Below are 17,178 nucleotides of genomic sequence, written 5' to 3' on the forward strand. Positions count from 1 at the left end.
GCAATACCAGCTCCCTGACAGTCTCTAAGTCACACAAAAGATTGAGGAGGGAGGTGCAGGGAATATGTATAAATACATTCACTCCGTGATAAACACAACTCCTCGCCTGGGATTAACAATCAGCAACAATAAAGCCTGATGCAACCAGCAGTGCCTTATTGCAGGGTCAACCCAATTGGGACAAAGTCAGGAGAGACCAAAAGGACCTCCAGAGAGGTCCGGGGCGGATTGCTCAAGTGGAACTAATAACATGTTTTTGAAAAGAAGGCCTGAAGGTAACAAAATCAGATTCTTGGCTGCGGGAGAGCAAGTTCCCAGGGGTCTGTTATTTCAGACAGGGCCGCCCGCCTCGTATTGATTAACCGAGTCCATGGAACAGGAGGCAGATCAAAATGGGATGTGATTTTTAGTTATTTGTATCATATATATATATATATATATATATATATATATATAAACTCTACAATGATACATAATAAACATAAGAAAAACAATAACATAAGAAGAAAAACAATAAGTATATCATGGAGGGTTGTGAATAAAAAGGAATTCTGGTGGAAACTTCGAAAAGAGCTCTCATCACCATAGCAACCAATGGCATGGCCCATCAGCGAGAAGGTTGTGTGGTTGGTATGGCGACAAGACCAATGTGTACCTGGTCACTTTTTGAACATAAGTGCCTTTGTTTTTGGCATTTTTGGACTACAGTTTTTATGATGTATTAGGAGTAAAAAAAAAAAAATATATAGTTTTGGGTGTCATTTCTTCTTTGCTAAGACTGTAAAGTTTTGCCCCCAGCAGGGTTGAAAAGAAGATTAGTCTTCAGAACCTAATTCCCTGAACATTCCACGCTGCAAAACAGTTCATGACACAGAAAAGACCTCAGCTTCTGCAGAACATCTTAAAAGGGCAGAACTCTGAGTAGTTGCCTCTTTATATTACAAAATGATAAGGGGTCTGGTAATGGTTCACCAATTCATGGTAGGCTGTGCCGATCTCTATACATGTATCAGAGAACACACGCTGCGCGTGCACGCACACACACACGCTAATCCTAATATGCTGTGATGCTGATCTCACAATGAATTAAAATATATAGAATTAAGATCCAGCGGGTTATATTCCTGTGATCACAGGGGTAGTGGATACCTTCTAGGCAAAACTGTCAGGGACACCCAAGAGGGATAAAAATACGTAAAAATCAGGACACAGACACACCTCGGTCCGCTGGGATGACATCCAATGACAGAAGAAAACCACAAGGGGGTTTGTAGAACTGCTGACAGAGCACAATACCCAACAGCACCTGGGGCCGGCAGCATCTGCGTGCCAATTTAGTGCCGGGGAGCCGAGTACACTCGCACATTACAGCGATGAATACCAAGCAGTGCTTATAGAGAGCAGCTTCATTTATAAAGGTAGCGCTACTCAGTGTTGCTTTTTTTGGGAGACAAATCCCTCCGCCCCTCTTTCCTCCCCAGATGCCCCTCTTTTCTAAGAGCTCGGAATGTTTGCTTGGTATGAGGGGATTGCAGGGTTCTACAGCCCTAAAAGTCACAATAATGTGTATAGAATCTTTACAAATAAAATATTGTAAATAAACATTCCTTTTCTAATAAACAATATGGTTTTATAACGTTTAATTATACCCGCCGTAGCCATGACTCCTACAAAGGAAACCACCCTTTATTTCTCTGTATAGAAGTCAGGCCAGGGGGGGTGGGGCTAGCTGCTGATTGGTGGAGAAAGCAGGAAGTGGTAAAGATTAACACCGCCACGTCTCCCACCATCCAGAGTCCAAAAGGACCGTCCTGGCAAGCAGCTGTCATACTGAGGACACGCATGTTATGTATATACTGAGTCCGGGCTCTTGGGTTGCAGCTTGGTGTTTCTATGAGATCTCGGCGGAATGTTGGTAGAAGTCGTCTCGTTTCATAGTAATTTAGGTGTATTTTTTACTGCATCATCAGAAAACACAGAACAGCATATTTTGCTCTCTAACTACTTTGGCCAGTCCCAGTCATAACATCGCTTATTATGTCTGCCATTGCCAGAGAGGCATTGTGCGGGTGGTGGCCCTTATCACCCAGATTCGAGCTCCTAATAAAAGTGTCACAAGCCGGCATTCATGTTTGCACAGCGTCTCATCCCAAAAATATGTTGTGTCAAAGCCAAAACAGGAAACATCTGGGAGGAAGCCGCATACCCCCACCCAGCATCCGCTGCCCCCCGCGTACTCCGAGCAGCACGACTGTTGCACTCCACATTTCCAGGGCAAATAAAGTGGGTATTCGTGTGCCTGCTTTTATTATATCACCCTGGTCTCGTAATTGTTCTCTTTTTATTAGATCCACGTTTCCTTTGGGTGTTTTGCACGTGGTGAGCGCATCATCCTGGGAAAGGCACATAGCAGAACCTTTGCTTCATACTAACCTTTCTGAATGTTTCCATTTCACTATATCATGTCCCACGGGTGTAATATAAACTCTAAAAGACAGAGGCCACCCTCATTTGGTGCTCATTTTTTCTGCTGCATTGGAACTGCAGCTTCTTCCTAAGTATCTTACCATTATAATATATTTATTACCGTATTTTCCTAATATATACATACAATAAGATTTGAAGGCACTCATTTGTATTTCTCTTTTTGCCATGAAGGACCAAATCCGCGCACTTCTGTTCTTCCTTTAATGTAAATGTGGCTCTATTTTCTTACTATTTCCATACTAATAACAAACAGGATAGCTTAAGATTTTGGACTTCTATTGCTCCTATAGATACGCTCTATTCTTATCGAGTCGTTATCTATTATGTTTATTGAAAGTGTTGCCTAGCGTATGATACATAACAGGCCTGGAAATCTGTTTTCTACATTAAAATGTTTAAACGATCCGCGTTACAGCGCTGCCAGAGAAAAGGTTAACTAAGAAAGAGTTATTCCCGGACCAAAATAGCAAGGGGGGTCACGGGTTACATGGAGTTGGCAGGGATCTGACACCACGTGCTTCCTCTCTTCTGTTTAAGCTTCGGGATTTTTTGTTTGGGTTTCCAAGAGACAGGAGTCATCCGAACTCCACATGACTTGTCAAACACACAAGGAATACACCCCAGCTCCCCTCGGTATTTCACCAAGACACGATACGAATACCAAGACTCTGAAAACTAAAATAAAACGACCGGGGCGTAGCCAGGACGCTGCATGCAAAAGCTCCCTTCACTTCGCATGAACCCAAGGCGAAGAATGCCTTCCGATCCGACTATCAGCCCAAGACTCTACCCGCATTGTTTAGCAGATCGTGCCTCTAACGCTAGAGATTGTTTACAGTCTCGCGGTTCTCAAAGAAAAATAAATGACATATCAGAACAGAAAAATATATAATACATTTATTTTGAATAATAAAAGTAATTTTATTTGAACAAATTATATTATTACATAAGACTATATTCAGTAGGGATTTGACAGTTCTCCTTTCGCTACAGTTATCCTTAAATGAATGTATAAAATATGTAATCTTTGTGGCAATATACCCTGTGAAGCTTTGAATTTAATTTACTGCATTTATTTTTCCCAAATCATGCTTTTCTGTAGCCAATCCAATAAAGCAGAGCGCTGCGTATATAACCGGTCCTGCGTATATGAAATAATATTCCTAAGTGTCTCAGGTGATAAATACCATGGAACTGTCACATGCCCCAATTGCGTTAATTATATGTATTACACACACAGCCTGTGGGTGCACAGCTGTTAACACAATTAGCAGGGTTACCATTTCAATTTAGAAAATACATTCAAACGCAGCTTATCAAGAAAAACATATGAACGGAACGCTCCTACCATCTTATTTTCCATCTATTTGAGAATAAAGAAGTCTTAAGGCACTTAAAACAAGCACTCAAGAAAGTAATTCCCTTTCCGAAGCCTCCGTGACAGTGACGGCCGACGTGCCTACAACACGGGAAGGTCAGAGTAAGCCGAAACACAACATTCTCACCAAAAAAAAAAGTTACGACGCAGACCCTCTGCAATGCTCTGCGCTTAATCAAACATGAAAGTGGAACTGAAGTAAAAAAAATGGCTTAGAATAAACAAATGCCGCTATTCCGGTTGAGCAAAGTTTTTCGGTTTTGATCACTGTGAAGCCCCACTCCATTATGTTTATTCACAGCTTAGTGCTGGCAAAAAAAATATTGCCCCCCTTTTATCGTTAAGCTTAAGTTTACTTTGATAGATACAGAGAGCTCTGCAAGGAGAAAGGTCGGCTATCTTGAACCTTCTGTTCGACAAAAAAAAGATGCCAACTACGTCATCTGAGAAATTATTCACTGGGTGCTCAGGGCAAGTTCAAAAAACGTAGCCCGTAAACAGCATGGAAAGTCGGAAACCAAAAAAGTACAGGGAATATTCTACAATTATTCATAGACGCCTGGCTTTATGCAAATACAACGATGGTTACTGTCCGTCGAGTTCCAATAAATATACTCTAGAGCTGTGACGGGGGTCCTATGTTGTATGCGGTCGAAGCACCGACTTCTCTATCATTCCTCGGTGTTGGTGGCTTCATCAGGACTTGACTGATAACACAGAAGGTTTGGTCCAGAACCCACATATTTTGCCCACTTCAGTCCCAAGCGCGTTGAAATCTCAGATATAATGTAACGAGCTGAGGCGATTTAAATCTCTCTCCACCCTGAACTTGATGTAGCCCTTGCCATGGAAGCAGCATAAATTAATCTTGAGATGCTACCCTCCCCAGAGATCGTGTTTCCTTTAGTAAACCATGTTGCCGAACATTTGTTTTCTTCCAAACGGATGGGAAGAATGTTTCTCTTACAGCATACCCCGTATTAAACCTCTTAAGCATATACTCTAAACTCCGCTGTAAACTATGACCTAAGACGGAAAACACTTCTCAGGCTGAGAGCCAAAATCTGATTCTAAAAGGGAATCTTCGGGGGGGGGGGGGGGGAGTTGTGTCCTCCGTTAATTACATACATTACATACATGCCTATGTTAATTAACTCAACCCTGTAATCTATAATAACAGAGCATATGTGCCGCTTCCTCTGGTGATATGAAAAAGCTGGGCTATTAAAAACTTCAGAGGTCTTCGGAACATCCAGCTTCACGCGTAAGATCGGAATTTACGTTCTACAGCAAGCCACATTTCACTAAATATCAAGGAAAGCCCAAAACGGAGCATGTAGAAAACTTGAAGACAATGTCACAAACGAGAATTTTTTTTTTTTAACCAATAAAGGACTTAAATAAAAAGCGGTCAATTTTTTTGTGTACATGATTAGCATTTTGACGATTTCAGAAGCAGTGATTCTCATTATAATAAATTGGATTAAGAATATGTAAATTATTAACGAGGGGTTGGAAGAGGTAATGAAGAAAGATGGACTAAAACCACAGAAGATCAACGTATGTGCAAAAAGGACAAGATGTGCAAGCAAAGCCGATGGAGCTAGAAGCTTGAGCGAGAGACAGAGAGGACCAAGAAGAAAACAATAGTATAAAGGGGAGGGAAAAAAAGGGGTGAAGGTGGTGTTGGGAGAAGAAGGGACAGATGAGGATGGAAAAGGCAGAGTTGGTTACAGATCTGGTTAAAATAAACAACTTCTTATGAGTGAGGGAGTGAGGTCAGACCCGGAGTTTGAAAGAATTTTAAGTATTACCTAAATAATTCTAACATAAAATAAGTTAAATAAGCTTTACCATCACCTTCCCCTGAACCCGGCCTTCACTCCGCCAATCAGGCCAGACAATCCAATGAGATCAACTTTTTATTAAACCATAATTCATTTTTAATTGCAGGCAATCCGGAAAGCAGCAGAGGGAGAGAAAGAAATACGCAGACACCTCCTGCCCCCTGCCCTGCCAACACGGCGGAGAGAACGTCTGGGGGAAAATCAAGGTGGATTTACTCGGCGCGGCAGCTGAATCCGGGCCCAATCAGCGCATCCTTTTATTACTATAATCATCATCTATTTATTGTGCAAACTCAACGGGACACAGAGATACAAAGTACTATGTGTATAATAACAGGTGCAGAACAAGCCGTGCCGCCAGCCTGCTGCGGAAAGAACACAGAAAAGGGTTCCTTTGTACCATAAAACAACCCCTCCGGCTGATGGGAATCTCAATCAAGTTAAGTCACAGCCTCTGGAACTCCAAAAGTTGCCTGCACCTTCCCTACAGCATCTTTTTTTTTTATTATTTCCCATAAATCTCTCCCTCAAAACACAATGAAATACATGTATGTATCGTTAAAGGAGCAGCGGACCTAATGCGAGTCGCTGTCTGAAGCTAGAAATGCATTTAGCTCTTTATGGCCACGCGCCATACTCTATGGTACTCTATGCTGTGGAGCTGCAGGGGTTAATGCGAAGACCCTCTGCGGAGGAATGGGCTTGTGCTGCCTCTTTTCATTCAGCCTTCATCTAATCTATAGCCTGCTGAATCCTTTATTGCCGGCACATTTGGTCATCTGCAGACGCTGGAAGAGCCTGTCAGGGAGATGAGCGGAATAATGGCACAGAAAACAACCAGGAAATATTTCCACGGATTGGTTCTGGACACATCATTAATCACCGCTGAACCGCTGCCTCTTCCCAGCAGTCCAGAAGGTCTCTTCATGTAATGCATAGATAACAGAGGGTGTTCTGCGGCTGCTGCTTGCTCAGGTATACAGAACGCCTTCCCTTTCCACCCTCTGCCATTAACACTATCAGATCTGCTGTGGGCCCGGTACGAAAGGGGTTAAAACCCCTGCCTGCGTCTATTCTCCACTATTAAAAACGTCCAGAACACATATATATATTGATTCAATATCTATTCTGACGAGTGCAACAAAGCAGCACATGTAATTCTATCCACAGATCTGGAGGCAGATATAGGATTAACCCTTTTATTGACAGAGGGGACTGTACAGTGCTGTGGCACTGAGGGGGTTAAGGAGGACCTGATTACGGGTTAGCTGTGTGTCGCTGGTTACCCTCCCCTTTCTGTAGCTGTCAGTCACCATATTTCTAACCAACATCCCCAGGACACAGATGACCTATATATTCTCCAGCGAGAGAGAAAGCCTAAGGTGTAGGGGGGTTTCATGCAGTGATGGGAGATTTACATTTAGAAGAACATAACAACTCGGTGGCTCCCAGCCCTTACTCTCCATTTGATGATCTATACTTTTTTTTCTCAAACACTTTGACCTTGAACCGATCAGCATGTAGCTTCTTCAGTACAGACAAGTCCCTGTATGAAACGCAGGAAGTGAAAAGTTGCATTTTCCTTGGCGCATCATTGTAACTGCGGATCCCTCTCGCCTGCAAAGACTTCTCCGTCTTTTGTTACATTGTATGTGCCGATAGAGCATTTGTGTGCTGTCTCTCCGCAGTCTACCTCTGCAGAAAGGTGTCTGATATTGGATTTCATGGCTAACCAAGTGTCCTTAAAAATCTACCTGCAATACACTAATCCCCCACATGCCCCTCGGATTGATGTCACAACCAATGAGTATGTACTACAAAATACAAATTAATTATTATATTAATATTGTTATTCATAACCTTAGATGGCTACAAATATATACATTATACTCAGATATGGAAACACACACACTAATATTCTATAAATATATATAATATACAAACACATCCGACAAATTAATAGGTCTAAGACTTACCTCCGACATTTTTACTCTTCCTTCTTGGAAGGAACAGTCATCTGCGTTGTGGGTACAGACATGACGATATTTGCACCAATGGCAAGGGAAAGATCCATTGACACAGGAAAGACAACTGCAAAGACAGACAGACATAATTAAAATTAGAATATCTGATCCTCCTTTCCTAAAATCAATTACAAAAAAATATTGGTACATCTATCTCAATAATGTTAGAACTCTTTAGTCAACAGGGTAACTTTATCCCCTCACTAGTCTTGCAGTCTCCAATTCATTACCTCTACCACTTGTCGATTGCCCGGCTGGTGGGGAGATGAAAAGTTTTGTTAAGGGTGATACATTTCATTTCTAGCCCCACCCCTGAGGATGGTTAGCCCCACACCCTCGTGAAGCCACTCCCTGGAGGTTCCCAGGAATGCAAATAGCATCCTCACAAATTATGTGAATGTCTGTATAAACACTGATAGGCATGTGCGCTTTTCCTTAAGAAACCAAAGGAAACTTTGGCATATTTCATTCCATCTGAGCGCAAGCTCAATACAACGTCCCAGGGTTCAACCAGTAATCTGATAAGATACTTTGAATGGCAAAAAGGTTTTGCTGAGATGCACCAAAATTTAAGAAATAGCAACTAAACACAATTAGAAGGAACTGACAGCATTTCCAGGCTGTGTACATGTACAAACGAACCAAGCTGCCTTGCCTGCATTGGAATAATGCTCCCTCTTGACCCACTCCCACAGTCACCGGCAAACTGCCACCCGCATGCCTCAAGAAAACACAGCTCTGGGTCTGTGATCTCTGCTTCCCTCCTGGGTGAATTAATGATTTTTATAAACAGGTTTTTATCCAGCGGAGAAAAAAAAAATGAAAAAGCTGTCCCACGTCCTGAACAAGAGCCCTATTGGCAGAAAAGCTCTGCATTAATTCCGATCCATTCACATGAAAATTATAACTGCACAAAGGTTGAAAAATTTACATTTGCTAAAGCTGGCAGCCCGATCCTTTTGCTCACAATAAAGAGAGCGCTAATCTCTGTACTGTATGGTACTTTTGGCCCATTATCTTGCAATAATTTTAGTTAATTATTTTTTTTGATTCTTGTTGGTAGTTGGAAGAAAATTTGGAAAATAAGCAAAATAAACAGAAAAATGTCTTTACAAATATGTGCCTTATGCAAGCGAATGATCTTAAGTGTGATTTAGTAACGTGGAAAGCGGTACATGAAAAAACTGCTGAGCGTGGTCGGAAAATTAACCAGCGAAGAGCGTGTGCAATGCGGCCTCTGAAACAGGATAAAATCTTGAAAGGGATCCACGCTACCAGGGCTTAAATATAACTAAATAAATTTACTAAAAGTACTTAGAGCTTGTGCTTTTGGTTAATTGTGGAATTGGTTTGGAGATATTTAGTATACGCGTTTATTTTAAGGATCCCGTCTGTGGCAAAGGGTGGCACTGACATCATATCTAATCAGGTTCGTGTTCTTAAATCTTGTTGCTTTACTCTACTATTATATGGATTTTTTGCTGTACTGGACTATAAAAGGCAGGTTTGGAAACAATGGCTTTAAGGGTGATGCCTTTGGGTTTTTTGGGGGGTGCACAAGGCAATCTCCGATCTCCTCTCCAATCGTTAGGCTAAGGTTGACTATGACTACTATGAGACCCCAGTTATTATATTACTACACCAAAGAACCCCAGCCAGTTCAGAATGCTAACCTCCAAAGATAGCATAAAGACCACAGTTGCCATTGCTATGGGCAAGATCATTAAGGCTACACACTGGTTATCTGAGGGTCATGGTCATGTAGTAAAGTAATTATACACTATAGGCTAAATTGTTATATTATAAGCATAGGGTGTACAGTATCAATATAGTCAATGCCTTGTACGCCACTACAGCCAACGTCGGCATGACCTACAAGCAGAAGTGTGGCTGCTCAACTCGGTTGCCTTTTACGTTCTTTAAATTCCTTCCTGCGTGCCTGTTCCACTATTTGAATATGCAGATGTCATTAGTCATTTTAATAGAAGCGGATATAATTTTATTTACACTGGAGACTCCTTAAATGAACAGCCTTGACATTTGGTAAATGCGTTCGTTTAACGAATACGTTGTAGCTATTACACAAAGTAAATGGAGAGTTAATAAGGAGATGCATTTAGAGCCAGGGATATTTCGGTGCAATGCTGACTGCAGCGGTATGGATGCTTACTGAAGCCTGCTTGGAACATGGGATGCATGCTGGCCTTTCAATAAATAGGCTCAAACTCGAATGAGCAAAGTTAAAGAAATCATTTTACTAATACAGTCCAGATATGTCATCAAATATGGATTTCCCATAGGCTGATGGAAGTATGATATTCTGGATACATGGTTACCGGCACCCATTATGCTCAAAGGATTTTTCATGGATCTGCTGACATTCTGTGGATTTATATCCCCATAACATTGAAATCAGCAGCAGTTCATTCTATGAGTCGGAAACGCTACAAAATAAAAAGAAATGGCTTTCTTTACAGAAAGTGTGCATTCAAGATATTGCATCTGCTTTGATGACCACAATATACAGGTCACGCTCCGTCAGTAGCCACTGCAGGGGGTGAGCACCATAAGAAACCTTCTGTTCACTCCTTAAAATCATATTCAAGCAGGGCCATGATTTAGAACATTCAGTGCTCATGATGTTCTTCACCATTAAAACATATTACACGTGATCCCGTCATCCTCAAAGAAACTAATACTGAGGCCCCCATATTTCCAAATTATTTGGGGAATCAGGAAATATTACATCTTACCTTGGCTGATTGGCTGATTTCCAATATAAAGTGTTGGTTCATTTTGGGGACAACCTGGAGAAGGCTGCATTGATATGACTACCTTTCTGTGCTGTCTGGCAGCATCAAATCTTACCAAAAAAATTATATATATATATTTATAAGCCACAAAACTGGTCTTTTGGAACCCTTCAGCCGCAAACATGATCATATAGATTCAGGTCTATATGTCTAATATTTTGTGTTCCTAAGATAACTGACTTATTAGTTAATAGTAAATGTCCAGGCACCGGCTTGGACTCTTTGCAAGCACACAATAAACTCTACTTTTAACCAACCTTACTATTTGATGTTAAAAAAAAAAATCTCAGCCAGACGATTCCATAAGGTCAAGCCGCAAGTTTCAAAATAACATCAAGGAGCTTAGGAACGACAGGACAAAAGTTCATCAACATAAGAGCTTTTACAACCCACAGGTCTTCTCATAACGAGCTGTTAAGTGCAATTTGTAAATAGTGCTCCTTAATAAAGCAGACGATTCTCGGTGTCAATTAGCATGCGTGACTGCTAACAATAATAGGCAATTAGCTTGATAACTCAAGTTCATGTTAATTTGTCTACTAGGTAATGGAGTATCTCGCCCATGAGCAAGACCCAAACACGGTCAAAGCACGTTAAAGTCAAAGGAATCCTGTTGGTCTATTAAACGTCAACTTAAAGAAAGGAATAGACTATGGACAACTTGTTGGACTTTGATGATATATTGGGACTGGTTACATGCAAGCTGTCTAACCTAAAGTTGGCAGAAGTCTGACTGAAAACAAGCATTTTTGATTCAGTAACTGCCAAAAAAAACAATCCTTAAAACAACTTGATAATACTGCTAGTATTTTAGATTATTATTGTAATCACTTTAAACAAGGGACCAGTAGGAACTTTAAGAAACACCAAATATAAGGTATTACCGACTTAAATAAATGTTTTAAACACTGAACTGTAAATCTTGCTGCACGGTAATAAAAATAATAATTGAAAGTAACTGTTCAACAACACCTTTTTTACTGTGAAGTCAATAATTCCTGGGAATCCATCCATACACATCTAATCTACGCCTACAGTTTCGCCCCCCCCCCCCCCCAGCTCAGGGGTCAGATCCCACACTCCAAACATCTTAAATCTCTTCTTTGACAAGCCACAGGGAATTTGGTCATATGCTAATTACTAACCATAGCAAGACACTGCCCTGACCCCCAACCCTGACTCCTTCCATCCCATAACAAAATGAGCCATCTTCTTTGAGACAAACAGCTCTCTGTGTTCTGTCCAGAGGTTGTTTTCCTTCCAAGAGAGAAAGCTACAGGGTAATCACTCTTCCCAATGCTATTTAAATACTCAGACACGCACATCGTAACATTGTGTCTGAAGTCACTCTTGGAACCGTTGGCAATGGGAAATCCAAGCCATGTGATCATAAGCAGGTTTGAAACCGCGTCACGTTTCCAGAATGGAAAAGCCCTTACTACAGTGACAACAAATGGCAACTAAGACTCAAACCAAAAAGGCTGGCCCTGTGAGAGCTTCCCAACACAAAAGCAATATAAATCTGTACATGGAGAAGTGAGATGTCAACAAGGAAGCTACCGTAGACCTCCTTATATATGAATTAACACCTATTTTCAAGAAGTCAACTTTTTGTAAATACTTTCATTAAGATAAATAATAAATTCAGTTCATAGCCTTTGCCATAAAGCAATCACCTTGCGTAGTTTCCGAGAAGGTGGTGGGATTTTAGCTTTCCAATATCACATGATAATGAATGATCAAGTAACTGTGACAACATGGGACAAAAAAAATAAACCTACAAGAATCAATTAAAACCATGGAATAAAATGACCTCGTCTTCTAAAGATGTTCTAATTTGATGTTCTATCGTAACTTTGATTTGGCCAAAGTACTCAAACGAGGAGACAACAAGTCTGAAAATCAGGTCACAATCACATTCTAATCAAAAAAACAAAATTCCATCCTCTCGAAAACTCATCCAGAATAATAAACTAAATTAAAAAAAAAAAAAAGGTCTCCAAGGTATTGGAGGAAAAAGTGCTGGATGAAAAACTTTGTAAACAGGCTAAGAATTAACTTTAGAACAAAACACAGAGTTACAGAGATCTGCATTTTAAATTCAAGGAATCTTTTCCAGTTCCCCCTCAGACTTTTAATATACCAAGGTAGGGCACTCTCGGCAGAGACGCGGCTCTGCAGCCTAAGGTCCTCCTTTGAGGTAGACGTTCAACAGCCATTAAATATAAATTTGTATTACGCGAAAGACGGCAAAAACACACACATAACAACATTGAGGAAATGTTTAATTAAGCTGCACGCGCAAGAGAAAGAATTCATTTCCCCGTCTATGCAGATTCCTTCCCCGTGCTTCAAAATGAAAAGCCTTTAGCTTTACCTACAAACATGTTAATTGGCGCGTTCCGTATGCAAATTTATGCAGTTTGATTTCGACGGCAGATATTAATTTAGGGATTGCGCAGAGCCGTCACTCTCTGGTGGGTTTGGAAGGTAAGACGAGCGTGTGTGGAAGGGTAGGGGTGGCAGCTCCACCCTCTATGGAGCTAGCGGTTTTTCGGGGGAAGAACGCAAGACTATGAAGTATAACTTATTTATAATAGGCGCCGTGCTAAGTTGACTGGTCTAAATACCTAGACTTATGATGTAATGTAAGGAAAAGTAACTTTACTGGGAGGGGGGTAGATAAGAGCAACAGCCTCCCAGCAGAAGCGCTACGGGTTAATATAGTGACGGAATTTGAACATGCATGGGACAGGCATATGGCTCCTGAATCTAAGACAAGACCAACGACTGATTAAGGTTTGAGTCAGGAAAATGGGCCAAAAAGATGGGCCATATGGTTCTTATCTGCCAGCAAATTCTTTGTTTATATAGAGTAATTGGTGAAAAAAAAAGTTCTATGTTCCAGCAAGGAGGGGGGCTATAGCTTCAGCATTAATGAGCAGCAACAGAGTCGTTGAAAGGCTTTTAGGTAGAAAGAAAGGATACCAGGGCAATTGTCAGCATCCCCTGGGTTTAAACAGCTAGAAATGGATCTTGAACAGCCCTGTTTGAATGGAAGATAGATTGTCAGGTCTATTTTACATAAACAATATAGGTTCCATCAAACACTATACAACAAAAACACCCCCCGCTGACTCCCACGGATCACAAACGCCTCCAGCAAGCTTTTCTTGTACAAGAAGCATCCCAAGGCAGGCAGGGCACAGAGACTTTCCATTAGCAAGTCCCGAATACGAGACTCAATCACTGGAAAGGAAAAATCATATAGAACATACATGTTTATAAAGTAACAGATGTACAGAAAGCTTGATCACTCTCACACGCAAGAGTCCCCCGGAGCAGATTCCGTGTCCTCTCTCTAAACAATAACCGAGCACATTCCATTAAACCATAAACGGGCCCTGTGGTTATAAACAGAGACAGTGGCTTCCGAGGGATTGCATGAAAAGAGCATCCTCCGCTCGTGAGGACACGGTCACTAAAGCTCCCACATGCCTTTTTGTAGGCCAGTGTGTGGAAGAGTCTGCGATCGAGAGCAAATTTAGGGGGGAAACCACTAAAATAACCTTTTCAATCCCAAAAAGGACTCCAGTGAACCACCCAAGAGATTACACGGTAGTCTTCTTCTTCCCCAAACATACAGTTGTTTGCTAATGCAATGGAGACTTGTGTCAATTAAGTGCATTTAAAGCTGAATCTGTAACTTATTCCAGCAGAACACTGATGATTTAAACAGCAAAGACCCCCAGTGAACTTCTCTTACAGCAAGGGCGACGTTGGCCCTTGCAATATTTTACTGTATCCACCGAGATTAAAATGATTATTCTTGTGCCGGTTCGGTTCTTGGGGAACAGACCCTGCAGTTTGCTTTTGGATGTAGCTTACTACGCGCAGTGTTTTGTTTCTGCCATTATTCAAATTATCACACTAATTATCCCATTTAGGCACAGTAGTCTTTTGTGATGGGTAACAATTTAATTCATTTGCAAGTCTACGCTTCTGACTGTTACACATTTGGAATAAAGCCTTCTTTGTGAATATTTTCAAATTCTAAGGCATCTCCAGGCTTTCATTCAATGGTAACAGATGATGTCAATGGATTAATTTATGTGCCAGATAAGCCATGACTACTTTATTTATTTATAAGAAAAAAGGTCCTGCATCCCGAGCAAGTTATGCCTGGGATGATACCAAAACCTACCATTTTGTTGGACTGTTCTAGAACCTGTATTTCACAATCAATTGTGCCTATGCCCAAATAGTTTCTCCAACAACTTGTCATGCTAGGGCAATGCTCAATAACATCTAAAGTGACTTGGACCCTGAGATCATAGGTCAACATCTGTCTTGGACCAGCTCCTTAAAGGTGGAGCAGCCAGCTCCCCAAACCAGACCCGGACTGTGAGAAATTAAGCTAAAAACATGGAGATTTCCTCTTATAGAGCGTTTACAAGGAGCATGTTTCTGCCGTGATCAAAGTCAACAGTAAAGGCAGAAATCCAAAACTTACGATTGATGGACACTGCAGTTATAGAAGACAAAATCCACACTGGCAAACTTCTTTCCAGTCTCCTTGGATTTCAGGTAGAGTTTCACCACTCTCTTGTCACCTGGAAGATAAACCAGACAGGTTGAAAGCCAACGAATTGCGTAAAACAATCAAATTCTAGGATCTGCAAGCTCATGGACTCCTATCGGAACAACCTTTAAGTGGCTTTGCCTCTAAAGGGGAACCATTAAAAAATGGTGAGACTGGTCCTTTAAAAATAAAACAAAAACACTTGAGGAGTGGACGTTGAAAATAAAAACATAAGAAGCTTCTGTTCTCCAACAAAAGCCGGTTCTTAAAACCAAGAATTAAAGGAAAGAGCATTAGAGCTGAGTGGGAGTTTTATGCCAGACTGGGGTCTTTTGTTGTGCGACTGTAGCAGCTATTTATGAAGTGGGAACGAAGGACGCAAACAGATCGGTCCCTTCTGTCCCTTGGCTAAGAGAAGCCGATGCCTGCGGTTACTCACACTGAGTCATGTGTAAGGTCTGACCCTTTCTGATGGCCCGATAAACTGTGCCATCTATGCGGAGGGGGGTCCTTCGTTAGCATGGAACAGTAAACAGTGCTTATCCTAGCACTACCGGGCATAAAAAAGGTTTTCATTAAAATTGTTTTATATGTTTTATATATCACTTTGAAAATTAAAGTTCAGTTTGTGTCAGTGAAAAGCCAGAAAGTTATTGTAATTTCTCCCCAATTCAGTCAGTAAAAAAAAATTTAAAAAATCACACATTTCTCTCCTGTGTGAATAAAATAATCTGTAACTTGTTTAAAAAAAACCTTTAAAACGCAAAAAAAGCGTATTAGAGTATAAGCGAGGAATTTACCATGGCCTCGTGTAATTGGGAGGACATCCCTAGCCGAAGGTGAGCTGCAGTAAATCCTCCCATCCTCCAGGTGTCCCTCCATCTCTGTGAAATCTTCGAAGGAACAATTCACCCCAGCAGAGAGGTCGGGGACATTCCAAGCTTGTAATACCATCTGAACAGATACAATAAGTGCAAACATGTTATCTAACGTTTAAACACTGAATGGAACCTTGGGGAATTCTAAGATCCACAGAAACTATAATTCATTTTTTTCCCCCAGCAGATGTTCATGTTCTTGTTAAATCCCAGATTACAGTTACTTTCACTTGCTAACTAGGAATAAATCTATTTTATAGCTAGGCGAGTGTTTTTCGGTTAACCTCTTTTAATTGCCCATAAACTGATCATTTTATACTATAGTTGAACGTTTAAAACGTTATATATAAAACATACTATATATAGTCATATTGTTATGTTACATACTACTTGTTATGTCGTGTCTACCCATTGTACAGCACTACAGAATTTGATGATGCTATATAAAACAATCAATAATAATAATAATTTAAAAAAAAACAACTAAACTCCCGGAAACATTCTAAATTAGTTATGGTTTTGACCTCACTCACCGGGACCTCAGACATTGTAACAGAAATGTTTTTGGGATGCACTGTAAGCTGAACACATTGGTGCAGGTCAGATGTGAAACGATGAGGCTCATCTGCTCGCTCGCATTTATCTTTCCTGGAGCAACTGAAAGGAGAAAGGAATAATTTGTTGACTAGAGGAAGAGAAAGGGAAAAAGGGGCAGAAAAGAACTTAATACAAGTTGGAGTAAAGCCTGGACTGCTGCGGGAGATGAGGTCCACAGAGACGGGCAAAAATCGGTGGGAAATCTATATGGAGAAACCCAGATTAGCAGACCTATGTTTGACCCGGCATTTTAAGAATGCAGTGCACCCATAAACCTTTAATACAACAAAAACAAAATAGCTCTTGAGTTTCCAAGACTTCTGTTTCCTAACGACACGCAACATTGCTTCCTCCTCAACCAAAGGTCTGAGTCAATCAAACATCCTCATACGGAAAGCAATAAACCAAAATATGAGAAAAAGAAATCATACGTAGCACAAAAATTGTTCTATTTTCCAAGTTCATATAGAGTGGGTAAGAAGGAGGACAAAAGGTAAATGTCCATATTCAAACTACGTAAACAATTAAAATGTAAAACGCCAGGAAAATAAAATATATTAAGACATAGGAAG

The 17,178-nt window shown here is 40.8% G+C and overlaps 1 protein-coding gene across 3 annotated transcripts in view; it reads right to left on the reverse strand.

Annotated features, from left to right (window-relative positions):
• Positions 1 to 17,178, reverse strand: part of LOC149276760 (plexin-A1-like) — a 123,523-nt gene that overhangs the window by 40,061 nt on the left and 66,284 nt on the right. For all 3 annotated transcript variants that reach the window (XM_089503319.1, XM_089503321.1, XM_089503320.1), the window contains exons 5-8: positions 16,543 to 16,666; positions 15,932 to 16,085; positions 15,063 to 15,162; positions 7,689 to 7,803 (exon numbers count right to left, since the gene is read on the reverse strand). In XM_089503319.1, coding sequence (XP_089359445.1) covers positions 7,689 to 7,803; positions 15,063 to 15,162; positions 15,932 to 16,085; positions 16,543 to 16,666 — 493 coding nt within the window. The remainder of the gene's footprint in view (positions 1 to 7,688; positions 7,804 to 15,062; positions 15,163 to 15,931; positions 16,086 to 16,542; positions 16,667 to 17,178) is intronic.

Source organism: Sceloporus occidentalis, unplaced genomic scaffold, assembly GCF_023333645.1.
Source record: "Sceloporus occidentalis isolate IW3139 unplaced genomic scaffold, rSceOcc1.0.p SCAF_225, whole genome shotgun sequence".
In the NCBI taxonomy this organism is placed as follows: domain Eukaryota; kingdom Metazoa; phylum Chordata; class Lepidosauria; order Squamata; family Phrynosomatidae; genus Sceloporus; species Sceloporus occidentalis.